A 19,695-nucleotide genomic window follows, 5' to 3' on the forward strand; every position below is an offset into this window, starting at 1 on the left:
TGTAGAAGGTCGCCTTGCCTCCTTAAGGATGTTCATACACTCCGGATTCAGCTGTAAGTGCCCGTACTGGATGACTTCAGGAGCCATGCTGCCAAGCGCAGGGAGGGCAGATTGGGATGAAACACTCGCCCCTCCTGTTTGGACAGAAGATCCGGGCAACAAGGCAATCTCCTGTGTGGCACTTCTGACAACTGGAGGAGATCTGGGAACCACCACTGGCGTGGCCACTCTGGGCAAATCAGTATCATTCTGGAGTCGGTCTTGTACATCCGGTTGATCACTGCTGGTATCAGCGGTGTCGGTGGAAAGGCATACAGCAAGTTTTGACACCAGTCTATCAAAAGGGCATTCCCTTGAGACCCTTTCTGGGAGAACCTGGACGCGAAGACGGGGCATTTTGAGTTTGCCGCGTCTGCGAACAGATCGATGTCTGGTGTTCCCCAAGCCTGGAAAATGCCGTGCGCGACGTCCTCGTTGAGAACCCAGTCGTGCGCTTCGACGAAGTCTCTGCTGAGGTCGTCCGCCTGTGAGTTGAGACTCCCTGGCAGGTGAACCGCTGTTATTGACAGGTCTCGTGCTAGCAACCAATGCCAGATGGTCTGGGCTTCTATGGACAGAGTCCTGGACCTGGTACCCCCCTGCTTGTTTAAGTAATACATTGTAGTTGTATTGTCTGTTTGCACCAGGAGGGACCGAGTCTGTAGAGATGGTGCCAGGGACTTGAGAGCAAGATTGACCGCTCGGAGTTCGAGTAGATTGATATGATATCCTTTCTCGAAGTCTGACAATAGCCCTTGTACCTGCAGAGGGCCCATATGCGCCCCCCAACCTTGGAGAGAGGCGTCTGTGATCAGAGTCTGCGTTGGTGGGTCCTGATGAAAAGGAACTCCCTTCATCAAGTGTGTCTTCTTCATCCACCACCGGATGGAATCTCTTGCAGACTGTTGGAGATGAATTCGATCCTCCCAGCATCCCGTCCTCTGCTTCCACTGATCTTCCAGACACTGTTGTAGAGGACGCATATGCAAACGTGCGTTTGGAATGATGAAGATGCACGATGCCATGGACCCCAGAAGAGAGGACACTTGCCGAACTGTCGGACGTGCAGACTGAAGGAGAAGAATACACTTCGCCTTATGGATAACCACCTCTCCTCCGAAGGACACACGTTTTTTCTTTTTCCGTGTCCAGTTGAGCACACAGGTAGTGGATCTTCTGGGTGGGGTTCATTATGGACTTCTTGTAATTGACTTGAAGACCCAACTTGCACATGAGTTGGAGGCATATCGATAGATGTTCTTCCAGTAGAGATGGGGATGAACTCTTTAGAAGCCAGTCGTCTAAGTACGGATATATGAAAATCCGTCTTTCGAAGACCAGCCGCAACTACCGCCATACATTTGGAAAATGTTCTGGGAGCTGATCTCAGGCCGAATGGGAGTACTGCGTACTGATAGTGATGAGCAGCTACTTGCAACCTGAGAAACTTGCGATGTTTTCTGGATACCGGAATATGAAAATAAGCATCCTTCAGATCGATGGAGCACATCCAATCCCCCTGATGTAACTGGGGGAAGATCTGATGAAGAGCCAGCATTCAAAACCTCTCCTTTCGAATGAATTTGTTCAACCGTCTCAAATCCAGAATGGGTCTGAACTCCGTAGCTGGATCTTTTTTCTTCACGAGAAAAAATCGAGAGTATAGGCCTTGACATCTCTGCTGAGATGGTACCAGTTCTATGGCCTTCTTCTTCAGAAGGATGTTCGCTTCCTGTTGTAAACGCTTTACATTCCACTGTAACCTCTTTAGAGGACGCATGACAGGGGGTGGCTTCTTGAATCTCAAAAGGTACCCGTTCTGAATGATACCCAGCACCCATCTGTCCTTTGTGATCTGTTTCCACTCGTCCAGAAAACACACAATACTTCCTCCAACCGGAGTGGCACACAGTTGTGGAGGAAGCCTCCGTTCATTGTTTTTGAGGCTGTTTGGTAGCGGATGACTGCTGCCTATTTCCATTGCCTCTGCCTCGCCCAGGTCGCCGCTGTTGGAATTGCGACATCTGTTGATTCTGGCCTTGGTTTTGCGAGGACCAATTCGTCTGTTGGCTCCTCTGCTGGAAAGATCTCTTGTCATAGGGACGAATTACCCCGACGTTTAAATTCTTTCTTCTTTTCTAGACCTACGGCCGAGTGTCCAACTCCACTTTCATCTTGGACATCTCATCGTCAGCATGAGATCCAAACCGAGTCGAACCATTGAACGGTAAATTCACTATTTTCCTCTGGGTCTCAGGCTTTAGCCCAGTAAGGCGCAGCCAAGCTGAACGCCTAGCACAAATACCGTGCGCATAGCCATGCGCTGCCAGATCCGCTGAATCAGCAGCCGCGCTAATGCTCTGGTTAGCCACCAGTCCGCCTTCTTCCACAATCTCCAGGAAATCCTTTTGATCCTCCTTAGGGAGTTTATCCGCAAAACGAGCCACCGAGTCCCATAGCAGGTTATCATAGCGGCCCAGTAAGGCTGCAGCACTGGCCACTCTCATGACCAACCCAGAGGTGTTAGCCATTCTTCGCCCCAAAGAATCCATACTCTTGCTATCCTTTTCAGGTGGAGCAGAAGAGGTAGATGCCGCAGAATGCGCTTTTCTGACTGCCGCCACAATAAGAGAGTCTGGAGGTGGGTCAGAGCGCAAAAATATTGGATCTTCTTCTGGAGACTCACTCTTCTCTCCCGAGCCGAGTAGTCGCTCCCCAGTGTCCTGACGACACGTGGTATCGTTGTGCAGCGCCTCGCTGTATTTACTTGCATTTTGCATTGCTTGGCGCATTTGTGCTCTGCTGAGATTGATTATTGCCGCTTTTGCTCTGTTTAACATTGTCATTGCTACTGTAACTTTGTTTGTGCCTGCGCGTTATCCCCCAGCGCTCCGCTGCCATTTTGATTGTTATTGTGGTCAGAGGAAACCCGCCCCGCCTCCCAGCTGAGCAGCCCTCCCACTGACTACTTCCAGCGCTCCACTCCCCCCTAACGCTGTGACTCACTCTTCTCTCCCGAGCCGAGTAGTCGCTCCCCAGTGTCCTGACAACACGTGGTATCGTTGTGCAGCGCCTCGCTGTATTTACTTGCATTTTGCATTGCTTGGCGCATTTGTGCTCTGCTGAGATTGATTATTGCCGCTTTTGCTCTGTTTAACATTGTCATTGCTACTGTAACTTTGTTTGTGCCTGCGCGTTATCCCCCAGCGCTCCGCTGCCATTTTGATTGTTATTGTGGTCAGAGGAAACCCGCCCCGCCTCCCAGCTGAGCAGCCCTCGCCCCTCCCCCTCCACCATCCATATATGACAGTAGTTCCCGCGCGCAGCGATCACGCGCAGCGACCGCGCCCAAGGTGCGCCAAAGGTAAGCCCGTCTACGCCCGTCCGCGCCTGGACCGCGCTCAGCGCCATACCCCCTAGCCCCCGTCTCTCCCTGCCCCCCCGCATTACCTACGATGCCGCCACCCTCCTAACCCTTAACCCCGGTCGCGCCCCCAACTGCGTCCTAGCCGCTCCTGGACACACCCATGGACCTTTCTCTTGCTACTCCTGCAAATTCATCGGCACCGACAACATCCCCGCCACGACCACAACGCAGATTCCTGACCCCAACCACCTACAATGCATCTTGCTCAACACCCGTTCGGTCCACAGGCACGCCATTGACCTATGGAACCTACTAGACACCATCTCTCCAGACGTCGCCTTCCTAACAGAAACATGGATGAACGCTTCCTCCGCCCCAGACATCACCATCGCCATCCCGGAAGGCTATAAGATCACTCGCAAGGACCGTTCCGGCCACACAGGAGGAGGCATCGCTATCGTCCATAAGAAATCCATCCGCATCTCAACCAGCTCTGACGTCAATCTCGCCAACTCTGAACACCTTCACTTCCAGATCCACATCGACCCCAAGACCACACTCAGAGGCACCCTCCTCTACAGACCACCAGGACCCCGCGCAAAATTCAGTGAAGACATCACGGACTTCATCACCCCACACGCGCTCCCCTCCAAAGACTACATCCTTCTGGGAGACCTCAACTTTCACCTTGAAAAGATCAACGACCGCAACACCGCCACCCTCTTAGACAACCTCGGCAACCTCGGACTTAAACAACTAGTCACTTCCCCCACCCACATCGCAGGTCACACACTCGACCCCATCTTCACCTCCAGCAATCATGTCTCCTTCAGCCACACTACGGATCTCCTCTGGACTGACCACAGCTGCGTTCACTTCACCTACAACAAACCAAAACCCACCATCCACCTCCAACCTACCCTGCAAAGAAACTGGAACAAAATCACCACGGACCAGATCTCCGCATCGCTCCTTCTAAACACCCCAGCCCACTCTTCTAACGCAAACGAAGCCGCCGCCAACCTCACCCTCTGGTTATCCAACACCGCCGACACCTTAGCACCACTGAAAAAACGTCAAAGCAAACCTGGCAGCAAAAAGGCCTCATGGTTCAACGATGATCTTAAGAAGTCCAAAAAACTCTGCCGCTCCCTTGAAAAGACCTGGAAAAAAGACCCAACCACTAGCACCAAGGACGCCTTCAAAAACGCCACCCGCACTCACCACCAACTAATCCGAAAGGCCAAGAAAACAGCATTTAAGGATCGACTTGACAACAACGCCCACAACAGCAAGGAACTTTTCAACATCGTCAAGGAATTTTCCAATCCCTCGGCCAACTCCAACGACATCACCCCCTCTCAAGCCCTCTGCGACTCCCTAGCCTCATTCTTCCACAACAAGATTGCAGACATCCACAACAGCTTTGACAACCAACCCGGAAACCAACCCACCCTACCATTTGCTGAACACTCTCCCCCCGTGAACACCCTTAACGACTGGAACCCAATCTCCACTGAGGACACAATCCGCCTGATGAATTCCATCCACTCAGGATCCCCCACAGACCCATGTCCTCACCACATCTTCAACAAAGCAGACTCCGTCATAGCACCGCACCTCCGAGACGTCATCAACTGCTCCTTCAACTCCGCCACCTTCCCGGAAGACTGGAAACACGCTGAACTCACCGCCCTTCTGAAAAAACCCACAGCGGACCCCACCGAACTCAAAAATTACCGCCCCATCTCGCTTCTTCCATTCCCGGCCAAAGTCATCGAGAAAGCTGTCAACAACCAGCTCGCCGCCTTCCTCGAAGCCAACAAATCCCTCGACTCCTCACAATCTGGCTTCCGAGCAAAACACAGCACTGAGACCGCCCTCATCGCAGCAACAGACGACATCCGAACTCTACTGGACAATGGAGACACAGTCGCCCTCATCCTCCTCGACCTCTCTGCAGCATTCGACACAGTCTGCCACAGCACCCTTTTACAACGCCTCAATAACATCGGAATCCAAGGAAAAGCACTTGAATGGATCACCTCGTTCCTCACTGGAAGAACCCAGAGAGTCCGCCTCCCACCATTCAAGTCCGAGGCCACCGAAGTCATCTGTGGCGTACCACAAGGATCCTCACTCAGCCCCACCCTCTTCAACGTATACATGAGCCCCCTCGCGACCATCGCACGCCAACACAACCTCAACATCATCTCTTACGCGGATGACACTCAACTAATCCTCTCTCTCACCAATGACCCCAACACCGCCAAAACTAACCTACACGAAGGAATGAAAGAAGTTGCCGAATGGATGAAACAAAGCCGTCTGAAACTGAACTCAGACAAAACAGAAGTCCTCATCTTAGGTACATCCCCCTCTGCATGGGACGACTCCTGGTGGCCGGAAGCCCTCGGAAAAGCACCCATCCCGACAGACCACGCACGGAACCTAGGCGTCATCCTGGATTCCTCACTTTCAATGAACAGACAGGTCAACGCCGTCTCTTCATCCTGCTTCAACATTCTCCGCATGCTCAGAAAAACATTTCGCTGGATCCCCACCGAAACAAGGAAAACAGTCACCCACGCTCTGGTCACGAGCCGACTGGACTACGGAAACACCCTCTACGCAGGCACCACCGCTAAACTCCAGAAGAAACTCCAACGAATCCAAAACGCCTCAGCCAGGATCATATTAGACATCCCACGCTACGAACACATCTCTGGTCACCTTAAAGACCTCCACTGGCTACCCGTCAATAAGAGGATTACTTTTCGACTGCTAACCCACGCACACAAATCACTATACGACATCGGACCAGAATGCCTCAACTCACGACTATCCTTCTACACCCCCTCCCGCCAACTACGTTCTTCCAGCCAAGCCCTCGCCACTGTACCTCGCATCAACAAGACCACCATGGGAGGCAAATCCTTCTCATACCTGGCTGCTAAAACATGGAACTCACTCCCCGCTTACCTTCGCCTTACCCATAACCACCTAGCATTCAGAAAGCAACTTAAAACGTGGATATTTGACAAGTAACCCTCCTCCCCTTCTAAGCGCCTTGAAACCCTCTGGGTATGTAGTGCGCTATATAAATTCTTTGACTTGACTTGACTTGACTTGACTTGGAGCTTTGTACTTTTTTGCAATCCTAGTAGGACCTAAACCCACCACGGCCGGAGTCAAGAATGTTCTCATTGCTGGTTCTATCAAACCGGGCACTAAAGGCAGAAGAGGTCTACCAGACGTCTTGTGATGTAGGGTTTCAAAGATGACTGACGATGTCACTTGGGGAACTGCCATCTTGATGTTGAACTTATTCGCCCCACGACATAGTACATCATTAAATGTGCTCAAATCATCTACGGGAGACACTCTGGAAGGTGGAGTAGATGATATAGTAGGAGAATAGTCTCTATATGACGACCTTGAAGAGGACGCAGATGACGTAGAAGATGGTGAAGGGGTTCTACGCCGTCTCTGAGGAGTTTCCGATCGCTGCTTCCTACGCTCCCTCGAACGCTCTCTCACTTGGGATTTCGAGCGTGATCTTCTATGCAGCTCGGACTGAGGGACCGGAGCCTTCATCCCCATCAGTCTAGCATCTGGACGCATCTTCCAATGTCTCAGGCTTTCCAGCCACCTCGGTGACATGTTAAGAGGCCGCTCTACACGCACAGGTGAAGCTTCAGTTGAAACCTGCACAATATTTGCTGAAGACTTGGAGGCTCTGGAGACTACACTGTGCTCGGAGTTCGATGAGCCAGATGGAGTCCGTTGGCTGGGCACCAATTGTCTGTCATGTGACACCTGCCCTGAAGTTGAGCCAGAGTGCGCCACCACAGAAGAGTCCTGATGCACTGTCTCTTGACCCACCACAGACCTGCCGTCTTGCTGACCCCGCAGTGAAGACGCCACTAAAGGTTGTGGACTTATTTCTTACCTCGACAAAGACCTAAGTGAGGTCCGAGAGGCTGGTCTTGATAGTCTCGAAACCGACCTTTCATCAGGTGGGGCAGACCTAGACTCTGACACTCCATGCTTCGAGCCCGAAGCATGGTTCGACGTCGACATACGTCGCGATGGAGACCTCGCCCTTCTCTTTTTAGGTCTCGAAGTCGAATTCTTCGACGCCGATCTTCCTCTCGACGTCTACCTTTTCCTTGACGACGACTTACGCTTCGACGTCGACCGATGTCACTCTCTCGACGTTGACACCCGATCCTTCGACGTCTGACGCTTCTCTTCCCTCGACGTCGATCTCTTACGATCCTTCGACGTCAAACCTTGCGCCCCCGACTACGTCCTTACTGCAATCGACACCAGAAGTCTCGACGTCGAAAAATATTTCGACGGCGACTGTTGAGACGCTGAACCTTGCCTCACCGGCCAAGTCCTCGACGTCAATGGAGCCTTCTTCGACGCCGACAACGCTGACGGCGATCTGGATCTCGACGTCGAGCGCACCTTTTTTGACGGCGACGCTCCCTGGAGTCTATGTTGTTTAGTTCTACCTTCAGGAGAAGGTGTTCTTCGACGTTTTTGTTGAGAAGATGGCTTAACAGATGATAACATGCTTTTAGAGCCCTTCTCACCACGGCTTTCTCTCTCCAGAAGGCCCAGCAACCTCATTTTCTCCCTTTCTCTTAAAGTCCTACTAGAAAGGTTGAGGCAGTGATAACAATCTTCCACCTTAAGAGAAGCTGGAAGACAAACCACACAAACAGAGTGTGGATCCGTTTTTGACATCTTCTTCCCACAGGAAGGGCATTTGTGAAATAAAGGTGGCATTCTGACTAAAAAAATCACCAACAGTTTAGTCAGAAAAGGATATTAAATCACCACCAGAGTAGTATATTGTCAAAAAGACAAGAAAAAACCAACTTCGGACAGAAAAACTGCCAAAAAGAGCAGAGCTCAAGTTCCAGGTTCCTCACAGAACAAGCCGGAAAAAAGAACTAACCTGTCACCTGTGGTGCATGATGGGAACAGAGTTCTCCTGGAGGCCTTAAAGGCAAAGTGTGCAGATTCTCTGGGGCCTTAAAGGCAGGGTGCCAGTCCTATTTTCTGTACACAGATATTTTTTCATATGCAGCCTTTTAGGCTAATAACTGTTTACAACAGGTTCTTTGATGAAAATAAAAGGTTTTCATGGTTATGAAATGCATTTTAGGCTCATGCCTGTTTATTGCATTTATATACAGCATATTTTCATGCTTCAGAACGTGTGCAAGTTTGGCTTTATTAGCCTAGGTATATATGTTAGGCTGCATATTATGGTTATTATACATGTATATGTGTATAATTAGTTTAGTACTATGTACTTTTTGATATATTTACACATATATATTTATATTGTTATGTGTTCCGGGTTCCCGCTCATGGGCGGAGATAATTCAGTGCTTATGACTATTAATGAGTATCCCCTGGAAGAGAACCATTCCAAGCTTAAATCGAAAGCTACAGTCCCCTTTTGTCATTTATGCATTTGCTGGACCTCCTGCTGCACCTGCCAGAAAAGAGAAAAGGGGAGTTTTCACACCTCCCTTTAATCTCTCTAAGGCCTGGTAACGACTAGTGCGCTCTCTGAGAGTCTGGGCGCTAAAAGTAGCAATGCCGTGCACACTAATACATGTCCCACTAGCATTAGTCAAACGATTGCTTGGACTAATCACCTCTTTTGTATGGGCTAAAAAGTGTCAAGAAGGTCTGATTCTTGCACCCCCCCCCCCCCCCCCTATGAGGGGGAATAGGTTGGGTCTTACCCAGCTCTCTATTACTGGGTTGCCCTTTGCAGAAGACGCACTAAACTAATCCAGGAACAACCCTTTAAACTCCTATGTTCATCAAGGCAATAGTGGACAACCCACCCAACCTACTTTTATTCCACTTCTATGATCCGAAGCATCACCCCAAACATGTTAAATATATGAGCCTTGGAGATTGGCCAAAAAATTGTAGGATCTACTTAAATACTTGAAGGTAACAAACATTAATAGATCCTGTACCCTAGGACAATTCATAGAATTGTCCAAAACTTCTCGAATATTAGTTTTACACACCAGCTTCTTTCAGGTGGAGTCTTGAAATCTTTTGATGATCAATCAAGAATGTAATATGCCTTCCAAGAAATAAATTTATGACCTATAGATGAGGGCTGTACTCGACAATCAAAATCACAGTTTGCTACTTGAGCGGCTGCCCAAAATCTGCACTACATTAATGGAGGCTTGAAGGTTTAAATGAATGTATCTGTAAATAATTGACTCTGTACTCTGACAAATAGCCTCATTGCTACAAAGTGAAATTACGCCGGAAAAACTACTAGAATTGCTGAATTTGTTCTTGAAGATTCTAACTATCATCAAATACCAGGTACAGCATTACCATAACCTGTTTGACTTTTACATAATGCCGGCTAAGAAAAGTAAAGTATGTAAGATCAAAGATCAATCCTGCCCAAGACGCACTTAAACTACAGCAGACAGAATTCATATGTAAGCACCTTGTCCGGACCCAAGACCTTTATAGGACCAAGCATTACCGGAAGTGACCAGGGGCCTAGGGGCTGAAATTAAATTAATTCCAGAACTGATTATGATTGGACACACCATTTATATTCATAAACCAGATGTCTCGCAGTGGAAGATGCACGCTTACTTGAAGGGCGAAACCCTACTGAAGATCATACCATGTGGCCAGAAAATCGTAGACCTGCATCATTTTTAACAAACCCAAAAATACTCCCAGGCCTAATAAAAGGTTCAAATGTATCTGGGGGTGAGGGGAGGGATATGGGTAGTGGAATTGTACTATTGCCATTAGGCTCTTTCTAGCTCTTAACACAAGAAAATTCTTTTGACCGCCTTTGTAATATGAGAACATGTGTAACTTTAAAAATAATTTATATTTTATGTATTATGTACATACTATACGCTGATGATCCCGACTAATATTTAAAAAGATGGTTATTTCCTACAGCTTTACTTCCATGCATGCTCCTAAATTGAAAGTAAAATGGGCGCCTGAGAGCTCAGACCTCTTGACAGTTATTTTTGTGAAGAGGTTCTGTTTTAAAGGTAAGTGTATGTGTTTAATTAAAGGATTTTTTTTGGTGTTCTTTGGTTCTAGAAGAGCTTTTTTTTTTCTCCAGATTTTTCTTTTTTTTTCAAATGAAAATACTTTGCCTTCACAACAGTATGTGTCTGTCCAACACATTCTGACTTTTTTTTCCACAACTGTAAAAGTTGGAGAGGGTTTTAAAGATGCCCATGATGGAAAACGAATATTTTTGAAAAGTGACTCTTCTGGCATGCCGTAAGTCTTGTTTTATTTTACAGGTGGGCCGCACGCTCTCCAAAGTTCAACAGGCACTGAGCTGGTCCTACGGAGAAGACATCAAGCCCTTCAAGCCTCCGCTTAGTGATACCGAGTTTCACACTTACCTGAACCATGCAGGGCAGCTGAACCGACCAGAGGAGCTTCGCCTGAGAATATACCACGGTGGCGTTGAACCATCACTGCGCAAGGTAAGACTGCAATTTCATATCAAGTGAAGGACATTGTGGGTAAAGGTAGACTTCTCTCGCTCTCTCTCTCGCTCTCTCTCTCGCTCTCTCTCTCGCTCTCTCTCGCGCTCTCTCTCGCGCTCTCTCTCTCGCTCTCTCTCTCGCTCTCTCTCTCGCTCTCTCTCTCGCTCTCTCTCTCTCGCTCTCGCTCTCGCTCGCTCTCGCTCGAAGCATTGCAGGAGCATCTGAACCCAGTCATTTTTTCAGAATACCAACTACAGATTTTCGATCCTGCCCCAGTCCTATGTATTCTGGTTACTACATGAAAGAGTGATGTAGTATGGTCATTCCACACTGTGTGAACTTTTCCCTTTGTCTGCATTACCCCTGTTCTCTATCCCTCTCTATGCTTTTTCCTCAGAATTGTGCATTTTCTTTCCTCTAACCCTTATCTAAGAACTCCCTCTGCCTCAGGAGGTTGAGTCTGCCCTAGTGGTATGATCCTACTAGGGTGGGGAGAGGTTGCTTATGATGAAACATGACACGTGAGTGAAGCTTCCTCTTCCAAGATGATTGGTCCCTGGTGATTGTCATCCTTAAGAGAACTGTGTCTCTTGTCAGGGAGAGCCAGCCAAAATACTGAGGGATAATCTACTACAATAGCCACCGCACTTGTGTTTGTCTTTGAAGCTCTGGGAGGACGTGCGCTGATTTCTCTCTCTCCCTTCTCTAGTTTTGTGATTATAGATATGAGGCAATGACGCTCAGCTATGTAAAGTGTGTGATCATGTTTTTGCATAATGTCTTCCGGTGGACATTGTATTTTTTCCCTAGTGGTAAGGTACTGTACAGGGCACAATAACTTTGGAAGTAGTGGGGCCCCAGTATTTAAAATAAACTTGCCAGTAACAAGGAAAATATGAACTGTGGAAAAAACCTAGGCAAATCACTTCATATATATGTATGTTGGCAACGAAATCTAAAACGTGATTAGTTCAATTACATATATGTTAAAAAACATACAATATAACATATTACATTTATCAAATTATGTATTCATTAAAAATAAAATCATTTCATTAGATGTATATCGATATGTCTGATTTTTTATTTTTTTTTTATTTTTTTTTAATATGTTAAAAGAATTTTCACAATTTTGTCAGGTGTCCAAAATCACAGTAAATACATTGAAGGTTGCACATATAATACATTAGTATAGGTTTTTTCCCTCTTTTTCACTTGCACATTACATCAATTGGTAGCATTATTACTCTTTGAAAACCATGCACAATGCGGGTAGTTAAATGATGGATAGAAGCAGGCGGTATGTCGACACTATGCACATTTCGGCTGAGCCTTTGTCAGGAATCCGTTGCAGTATACACTGAATGGGACACAAAACAACAAAAAAATAGATTTTTAAGCCCGCAGGATTTATATTTGCATATTGTCTTAAATTTAGATCGAAGAATATTTTAAGAGCATGATCAGGGAGTTGTGGCCCGCTTGAAGATAGTAGTAATGTGCATAAAGACAATTGCCCGAAAAAGCTTCACATGCAAGAGTGGAGGATGAAACTCTAAAATGTGTGATCTTAGAATAGAACGTGAATAGAGTACAAATACCTTTTAATGTGTCTCTGTAGCGATAGGAGAAAAGAGGAGAGAATAAGAAATGAAAAGAGAGAAAAGAAAGAAAAAGGAGAAAGAGGGGAGGTTGTAGATAGTTGTGTTAGCTAATAGTCGACATATACAGATCCATCGAGAAACTGCAAGCGCCCCATTAGAGCCCCGTGCAAGAGTAGACCAGTTTTAGGCAGGCAGAAAGGGATAAAGTACCTATTAGAATGGTAATTCATTGGGGAAAATGTTTTTCAAGGGTAGCTGGAGTTATACAGGAATGCGCGTATCAAGAGAGAGAGAGAGAGGACTAGAAAGCTAGTCCGAGTCCCCGTAGTTTATATGTGTTATCAAAAGAGACTAGCTTAAATATGACCAATATTGTTAGGACTCTGATTAGATTTGTCATGGGCACCTCGTTGGTGAGTTCATGAAGCCCTCACCCACCAACCTGGTTGGTGGCATGCTTCATCATCGGGCCCACCCAGTGACACCTAATGTGTCCCGGGTGTGCTGCGATGCCTCATTACAGCGGAGCTGGTATTTTACTGAGAGTGCAGTGTGAGGTGTAAAGTGAAGTGTGAGTTAAAACGGCTTGGTGAGGGTCCCAGTACCGGAGGGTAAATTACATTTTAATAACTGGGCCCCCGTCAGCGGTTAAAATAAGGCTTGGGGATGTTTAAGGGAGGCGAGTTACTACCTCCTACATCCATCAATTGGTCGACATGTGTCAGCCAGTGCCTTAAACTAAATCTGGCTTTCCTCAGGACCTTTTTAAAATAGAGTGTGTGCAGGATAAAAAGGAGTGTAATCCAGGCTGTGTTGCACTCACTAAGGTGTTTCTAAGTGTGAGAGGGGATTCCCTTCTCATATATGCACTTAGATTTTGCAGCCAATGCTTCCAGGAGTGAAGCGGTAAGGGGTTGACCAGCTTTTCTGGTCAGAGCCTGCCTTGTACCTGTTGCACCGTCCTCCTATTCCGGTAGTACCGGAGTACGAGGACGGTGCAACAGGTACAAGGCAGGCTTGAAGAAACTGACCCTTCTGCACCACCAGAACCCAGTCCGGAGTCTTTGTCCTGGATCGAGTTCAACAGCGCAGAGATGGGGACTTCAGGCCAGCTTCAAATAATTGCCCTCACACAAACAGCACGGCCAGAGTCATGAGTGTACGTTTTGCCCCTGATGCCCATATCACCAAGCCTCAAAAGAAGTCCCACGCTGAGGAAGTGGACCTCTCCCAAAGGAGTCTAGTGTCAAGCCGTGAGCACAGACCGCAAGAAAAGCCAAGACAAGGGCCACTGCTGGCTTTGGGTTCTGGTCAGCCCCAGCAGATAGCTTCAGAGCCGAATAAGCCTCACCTGTCGATCCCGAGCCGCTCAAGACCACCAAGCACCATAAAGCCAGCAGGTAAGGCTCCATTTGACCCCTTTGACCCTGAACCAGCCCTAGGGGCAAGTTCCCCTGATGATCCCTGGGATGATTACAATGTGGATCCCCCAGGTGTCCCTCATCTACACTACTACCCTACATGCATGTCCTACAGGAAGAGGACCGCTCTCGAAATCTGAGCGGACTGTCCTATTCTCCCCATGCTGAAGAACATGCTAAAATCTGCTCCCTACAATTTTAAGTAGCCTGACAAAACTAGGGTAGTAACCTCTACGATTGAGATTATGTTCAGACGCTCCCCCAGTGAACCAAGATGCAATAAAGGCAAATTCAGCTTTAGACTCTGATGATCCAAACTGCCCTCAAGCTTATCTCGGTCAGGTCCTCTGGTAATGAGGGTGGCTGGCAGTCGGTGCAGCAATCCATTTACAGATAGCCAATACATTGGCACCTCTGTCACAGTATGATATGATGCAGTGGGAGGAGATGCAAGAGCTCATAAACACCTCAGTGAGAAAATGGGGACGGGGTTGGTGACTGAGTGCAAAGCCATCTCAACACAAGCATCTACTGCGTGTTAAATGCCACAGATTCAGTCTCTAGAGGCATCCATGCCAGTGTTCATCCTAGTTCTGTATCTCTGGGTTCAATCCCAAGGTGCAGCTGCATTTCTCAGCCTCCAGTAAGACCAGAACTATCTTTTTGGGCCCGAGTTAACGAGGTGCTGGAAAAAGTCAAGAAAGATAAACCAACAGCACAGTCCATGGGGTTGCTCCTGACTACCACATATAGGGGCTCCTTTCACAAGCAGCAGCACATGGGGAGCAAAAGACTACCTTGTCCAAACAACCACACGCCTACCAAAGTCAGCAGCAGTCCTTCCATCAGCAAGTGAGGAAGGGGAATATTAAGGGCTACTACAGATTTAACAACCTGGATATGGGTAAATGTAGCTTCAGCAAAGGAGCTGCCCTCTTTAAACAGTGACTTGCTCCAACATGTCCCCTCACCCCATGCCCTCACAAATCACCTTTCGGAGGGAGGATGTTCTAATTCTTCCATTGCAGGGAGGAAATTGCATCCAACATGCAAGTCTTGGGTGTGGTGCAACATGGTTGTTGTCTCAAACGACACCTAACCCTCTCAACATCCTACCTCGTATACATGTCCTCTTGCTTCTTGAGGAAGAAGTGCATGCTCTCATAGAGAAGGGCACCATAGAGTGTTAAAATTTGGGCTACTGATTGACAGGGGTGTGAACCCTGGTCAAACCGCAATCTCAATCTTAATCCGGGTAAGGCACAAGCAAATCACATTTCCTGTGCTCACCCTCTGGTAGCTTGGTACAGAGCAGTCCGGCTTAGCTTGAAGGCAATGTATAAAGTATTTGTGCAACACTTCAACCTGTGATAACACCACACACAAAGACCTCACACAGGTTTGGAAAAATTGAGTAGAATTTAATAACTAAAACTAGCAAAACAACAAAAATCCAATCTGGGAAACTGGAGATATTTATTTTTAAAGTTTTAGAGTTTGGTAGCGGCAAAAAGCCCAAGTTCCAACAAGGGATATCTGGTCGTACCATGACAAAGTTAATAATAATAATAATAATCCACATTTGTAAAGCGCACAATCACCCGTTAGGGTCTCTAGGCGCTGGGGGCCGTCGGGAAGATTAAGCAAGCTATTGCCCAGAGTCACATGGTGCTGGGCTAACCTGCCGCCGGAGCCGGGGATCGAACCGTGATCCCCAGATTCCAGCATCAGTCGCCCTGGCCGCGGCGCCACACCTCTTCCACATTTCAATTCAGACCAACCACGATGGAGCATGGGCTGGCTTCAGGGACCCAGTTGGGCCAGCTGTACAAAGTCCCTTAAATCCTGGTTGGGAAGTGTTGCATGGATCTTAGGCGGAGGGACATCGTGCAATGGATTGGTTCCGAGATGCGGCGAGACTGCAGGTGCGAGGCCCTGTTGCATTGACGTTGAGGATCCCATCGACGGGGCTTGTGATGCAAAGTCTGGGATGTGTTGCGCAGTTGGCGATGTGTCAGTTCCGAAGGGCTGCAGTGTGGAGACCAGTGTTGCCGTTGAGAGATGTGAGGACCTGGATCTGAGATGCAGCGTGCTATCAGCAATATCATTTGCGAAGATTGTGAGGGTAAAGCAGACATTCTGCGGTGGGCCCAATCCACGCAGCAGCAGCAATATGTTGGCTTTGCTCGAGGATATTTTGCTCAGTCGAGGAGATGCGACTGTTCCGCTCGAGCACTTTAAGCCCACTTTCAAGATTCCAGGACTGGGGTGGCAGCACTTGGCATGGTTGTCCTACGGTTCCTACGTATCAAGTAGGACTGTGTACCAGGGCAACATAACCGTCAGAATATAGGGATGAAGTCTACACATACCAGAGTATGTTGGCCCAGTACCTAGCTAGCTCACAATGCACCATCTGAACCCCTAACCTTCTAGAGTACCAGATGGTATCTGCAACCTCAGAACATAACCACTCTAATTTCCCAAGGAAACTGTTGAAACAGATCTACCCTTTTGTCGTTACTCCGCCATGTCCAAGGGAGAGTCAAGAAGGATACGAATTGGCTTTTCAAACATTTATTGAAACAATTGTATTCTTGTATAAAAAAAGCATGAGCTGCTATTATTAAGAGTGAAACAAAGCATTGTAACTATCATTACAAGAATGGCAAAAATGATAAACAGTTAAGTCATTATGACGTTACTTTATGAGTATGATTATATTTATCCTCCTACCTAATGCTACCTACATTATCGCGAGCATAATGGGAGCACCCTCTGCCTGATCTCTTGGGCCAACTCAACATCCCAAACCTGTGTATGATATATCAGGAAGCCGAGCTGGTGTAGAGCAGGCTACCTTATTTTGCAGGGTAAAAGGTTTGTGTCAACAGGACTGAATCTGTCACAGGCACAATGTTCCAGGATAATCCGCAAGAGTGCCGCTCTTCCGAATTTGCCTTGGAGTTGGTTTATATAATGAAACACTGTTCCAATTACACTACGTCAGAGGTGCAGCGCCAATGTAATTGTTTTTCTTGAGACTCAGAGCTGTTTCCATCCGGACTACCAAATGCAAGGGCATAGCTTTCGGTGTTCCTTAGCCTTGGACAGAGTGCACAAATTACATGATTAAGTGCTTACTCGGAAATGTACTGCAAGCAGAATAAGTATGTTATTGTGTGAGTTCAAGACATGTAAAAAGTCAGTTTAGAAAAGAGGTCCAGTTTAAATGTATTGAATAAATTGCGACTTGTATGCAGGCCCTGGTGAAATGTACTACAGGGTAGACTCGCAGATTGCTGAATCCAGGTGCAAATGCAAGGTTGTCTGATCCCTCTTTTGTTCCCCGAGGCTTCGGGTAAGGCGGACAGCCAACTAGCCCTTGGAGTCACTATTTGGTCTGGGTTCAAGAGATGCAGGTCCAGTCCTCATCTACCAAGGCAAAGGTCAGCTCCGCAGAGTAGCAGTCCAGCAGAGTAGCAGTCATTTCAGCAGCACAGCAGTCCTCCTCCTCCCTGGAAGACTATCGACAGACCCAGAAGGGTACTGAAGTGGTGGTGTCCGAGGTCCAGTACTTGTACACAGTTGTTCCTTTGAAGTGGGGAGAAACATCTAGAGACATGCCTTTGAAATGCAGATGCCCCACCCTGCCAGCCCTTGCTCCAGACTAACTACAGGGGTAGGCAGCCCATTGTGTGGGGACAGGATACAGCCTGTTCAGGTGTAAGTTAAGCTAGGTCCAGCTCCTCTTTTCCATTCTGTCAGGCTAGCCCACTCAGTCACACCTAAGCTCCCATTGTGTGTGACTGTCTAGGTGGCATACCCAAACCCAACTGCTTACTAAACCAGTCATGTGATCAGAGACAGGCTGCAGGCACCAAATGGCCAAGGCAAGAAATGCCAACTTTCCAGAAGTGGCATTTTCAGAATTTTAAATTAAAATCCAACTTCACCATCAATACATATTTTAAATTAGGATTCCAGAGACATCAAATTTGACCCAACTGTATCTTCCCATTTGGAATTTACGCTTATAAAATGTAATAAGGTAAGCCCAATGTTATCCTTTGGGAGATATAGGCCATACAGTGGTGAAAAAACAAATGTAAGAGTTTTTTCACTACCATGACACTTAAAAGTACATGTCCTGCTTTTTTTTTTTTTTTTTTTTTCTTTCTTCAAACAGTGCACCCTGCCCTCTGAGCTGTCCAGGGCCTACCCTAGGGGTGAGTTATATGTACAAAAATGGAAGGTTTGAGCCTGGCAAGAAGTTTAACGTACCAGGTCAACATGGCAGTTTAAAACTGCACACATAGGCTCTCAGTGGCAGGCCTGAGACATGTTTAAACTGCTAAATAAGTGGGTGGCACAATCCGTGCTGCAGGCCCACTAGTAAAATTGAATTTACATCCCCTGAGCCCAGATAGTACACATTAGACCTGGCACCATTGGTGGGGTTTACCCTAACTTTTTGCCTTCAGGTCTCCTGTTTTTGCAGACTTCATTTTTGATGACTTTAGGATTCTGCGCACCCTGATCAGTGCTAAAGTGCTTGTGCTCTGTCCTCAAGACCTGGTAACATTTGCTTATCCACAGTTGGAATATTTAATTTACTTATAAGTCCTTAGTAATGAAAATGACAGGTCTCTCAGGCCATCCTTTATCTGAGGCCTCTCAGCTGCTATATCCTATCTCAAAATATTTGTATGATAACTTTGCAGGATATCATTGTCCTCCTCAGTGATTTCATGACAACGCTCCAACTGTGCTCATCAGCAGTAAATTTGCTTTGTGGTAACTGGACAACAGTACCAGTTTGAAATGGAGTTACGGGGAACGCTTTACCCAGTCAGCAAAAGAATCTCAATTTTCCTGCAGCTGCTTTATCGGTAAGCCCACTCGTGGGGCACACAGTGCAGACTGTCGTGCACCTTCAAGGAATGATAGCCTCCTCCTTCACCATTGTTCGATACCTGACTTCACATGGAGCCCCTCCAAGAGTGTCTCGTGTTTTCAGGGGAGGTTCACTGGGAAGAGCACGTTTTTTTTCAGGCCAAGGCATGCTGCTCTCTGCAAAGGTGGAACGTGTACAGTAAGCCTCTTACAGACCCAGTACGGCAAGTGACAATCATGTTGATATGCATCTCAACATGATTGTCCAGGGACCTTGGCCCTCTCAACAATAGGGTTGCCAAATCAACTTCCTTGCGCTCCTAGCCATTCACTAGCTTTGAAAGCCTTCTTACAGGTCGACTGAGACAAAGTAGTTCCCATAAAGACATCAGTATGGCCGCTATACATTTCCTAAAGAAGCAGGGCAGTACATACTCCCCTCAGCTGTCTCATCGAGCCAAGGGGATTTGGCTTTGGGCTCTTCTCCACAACATTCACCTCATGGCGGAGCATCTCCTGGAGGTAGAGAAACACTGCGGGCCTGCTCAGCGGAACGCATCAACAAGTGCCTTACATAGGTACTTCTAACATTTGGGAACCCTCACTGATAGATCTGTTTGCCACCACACAAAATGCAGAATGCCCAAACTTCACCTCCATTTACCCCCACCCACAGTCCCTGGACTGTACACTATAGATGAACTGGTCTAGGATATTTGCTGCTGCTTTTCCAACCGCTTCCCAACGTGGTAAGAAAAGAGGCAAACCTCACCAACCGGTTTCTGGTAGCCCCAAACAGCCCTGGTATTCCATCCTCCTGCAAATGT

The 19,695-nt window shown here is 47.4% G+C and overlaps 1 protein-coding gene across 1 annotated transcript in view; it reads left to right on the forward strand.

The window, feature by feature from the left end:
- The window catches only part of TBC1D25 (TBC1 domain family member 25), a 127,461-nt gene that overhangs the window by 96,711 nt on the left and 11,055 nt on the right, over window positions 1-19,695 (forward strand). The window contains exon 5 of the mRNA XM_078664687.1: window positions 10,756-10,944. Coding sequence (XP_078520813.1) covers window positions 10,756-10,944 — 189 coding nt within the window. The remainder of the gene's footprint in view (window positions 1-10,755; window positions 10,945-19,695) is intronic.

The sequence above is a fragment of the Lissotriton helveticus genome, chromosome 10 (assembly GCF_964261635.1).
Source record: "Lissotriton helveticus chromosome 10, aLisHel1.1, whole genome shotgun sequence".
In the NCBI taxonomy this organism is placed as follows: domain Eukaryota; kingdom Metazoa; phylum Chordata; class Amphibia; order Caudata; family Salamandridae; genus Lissotriton; species Lissotriton helveticus.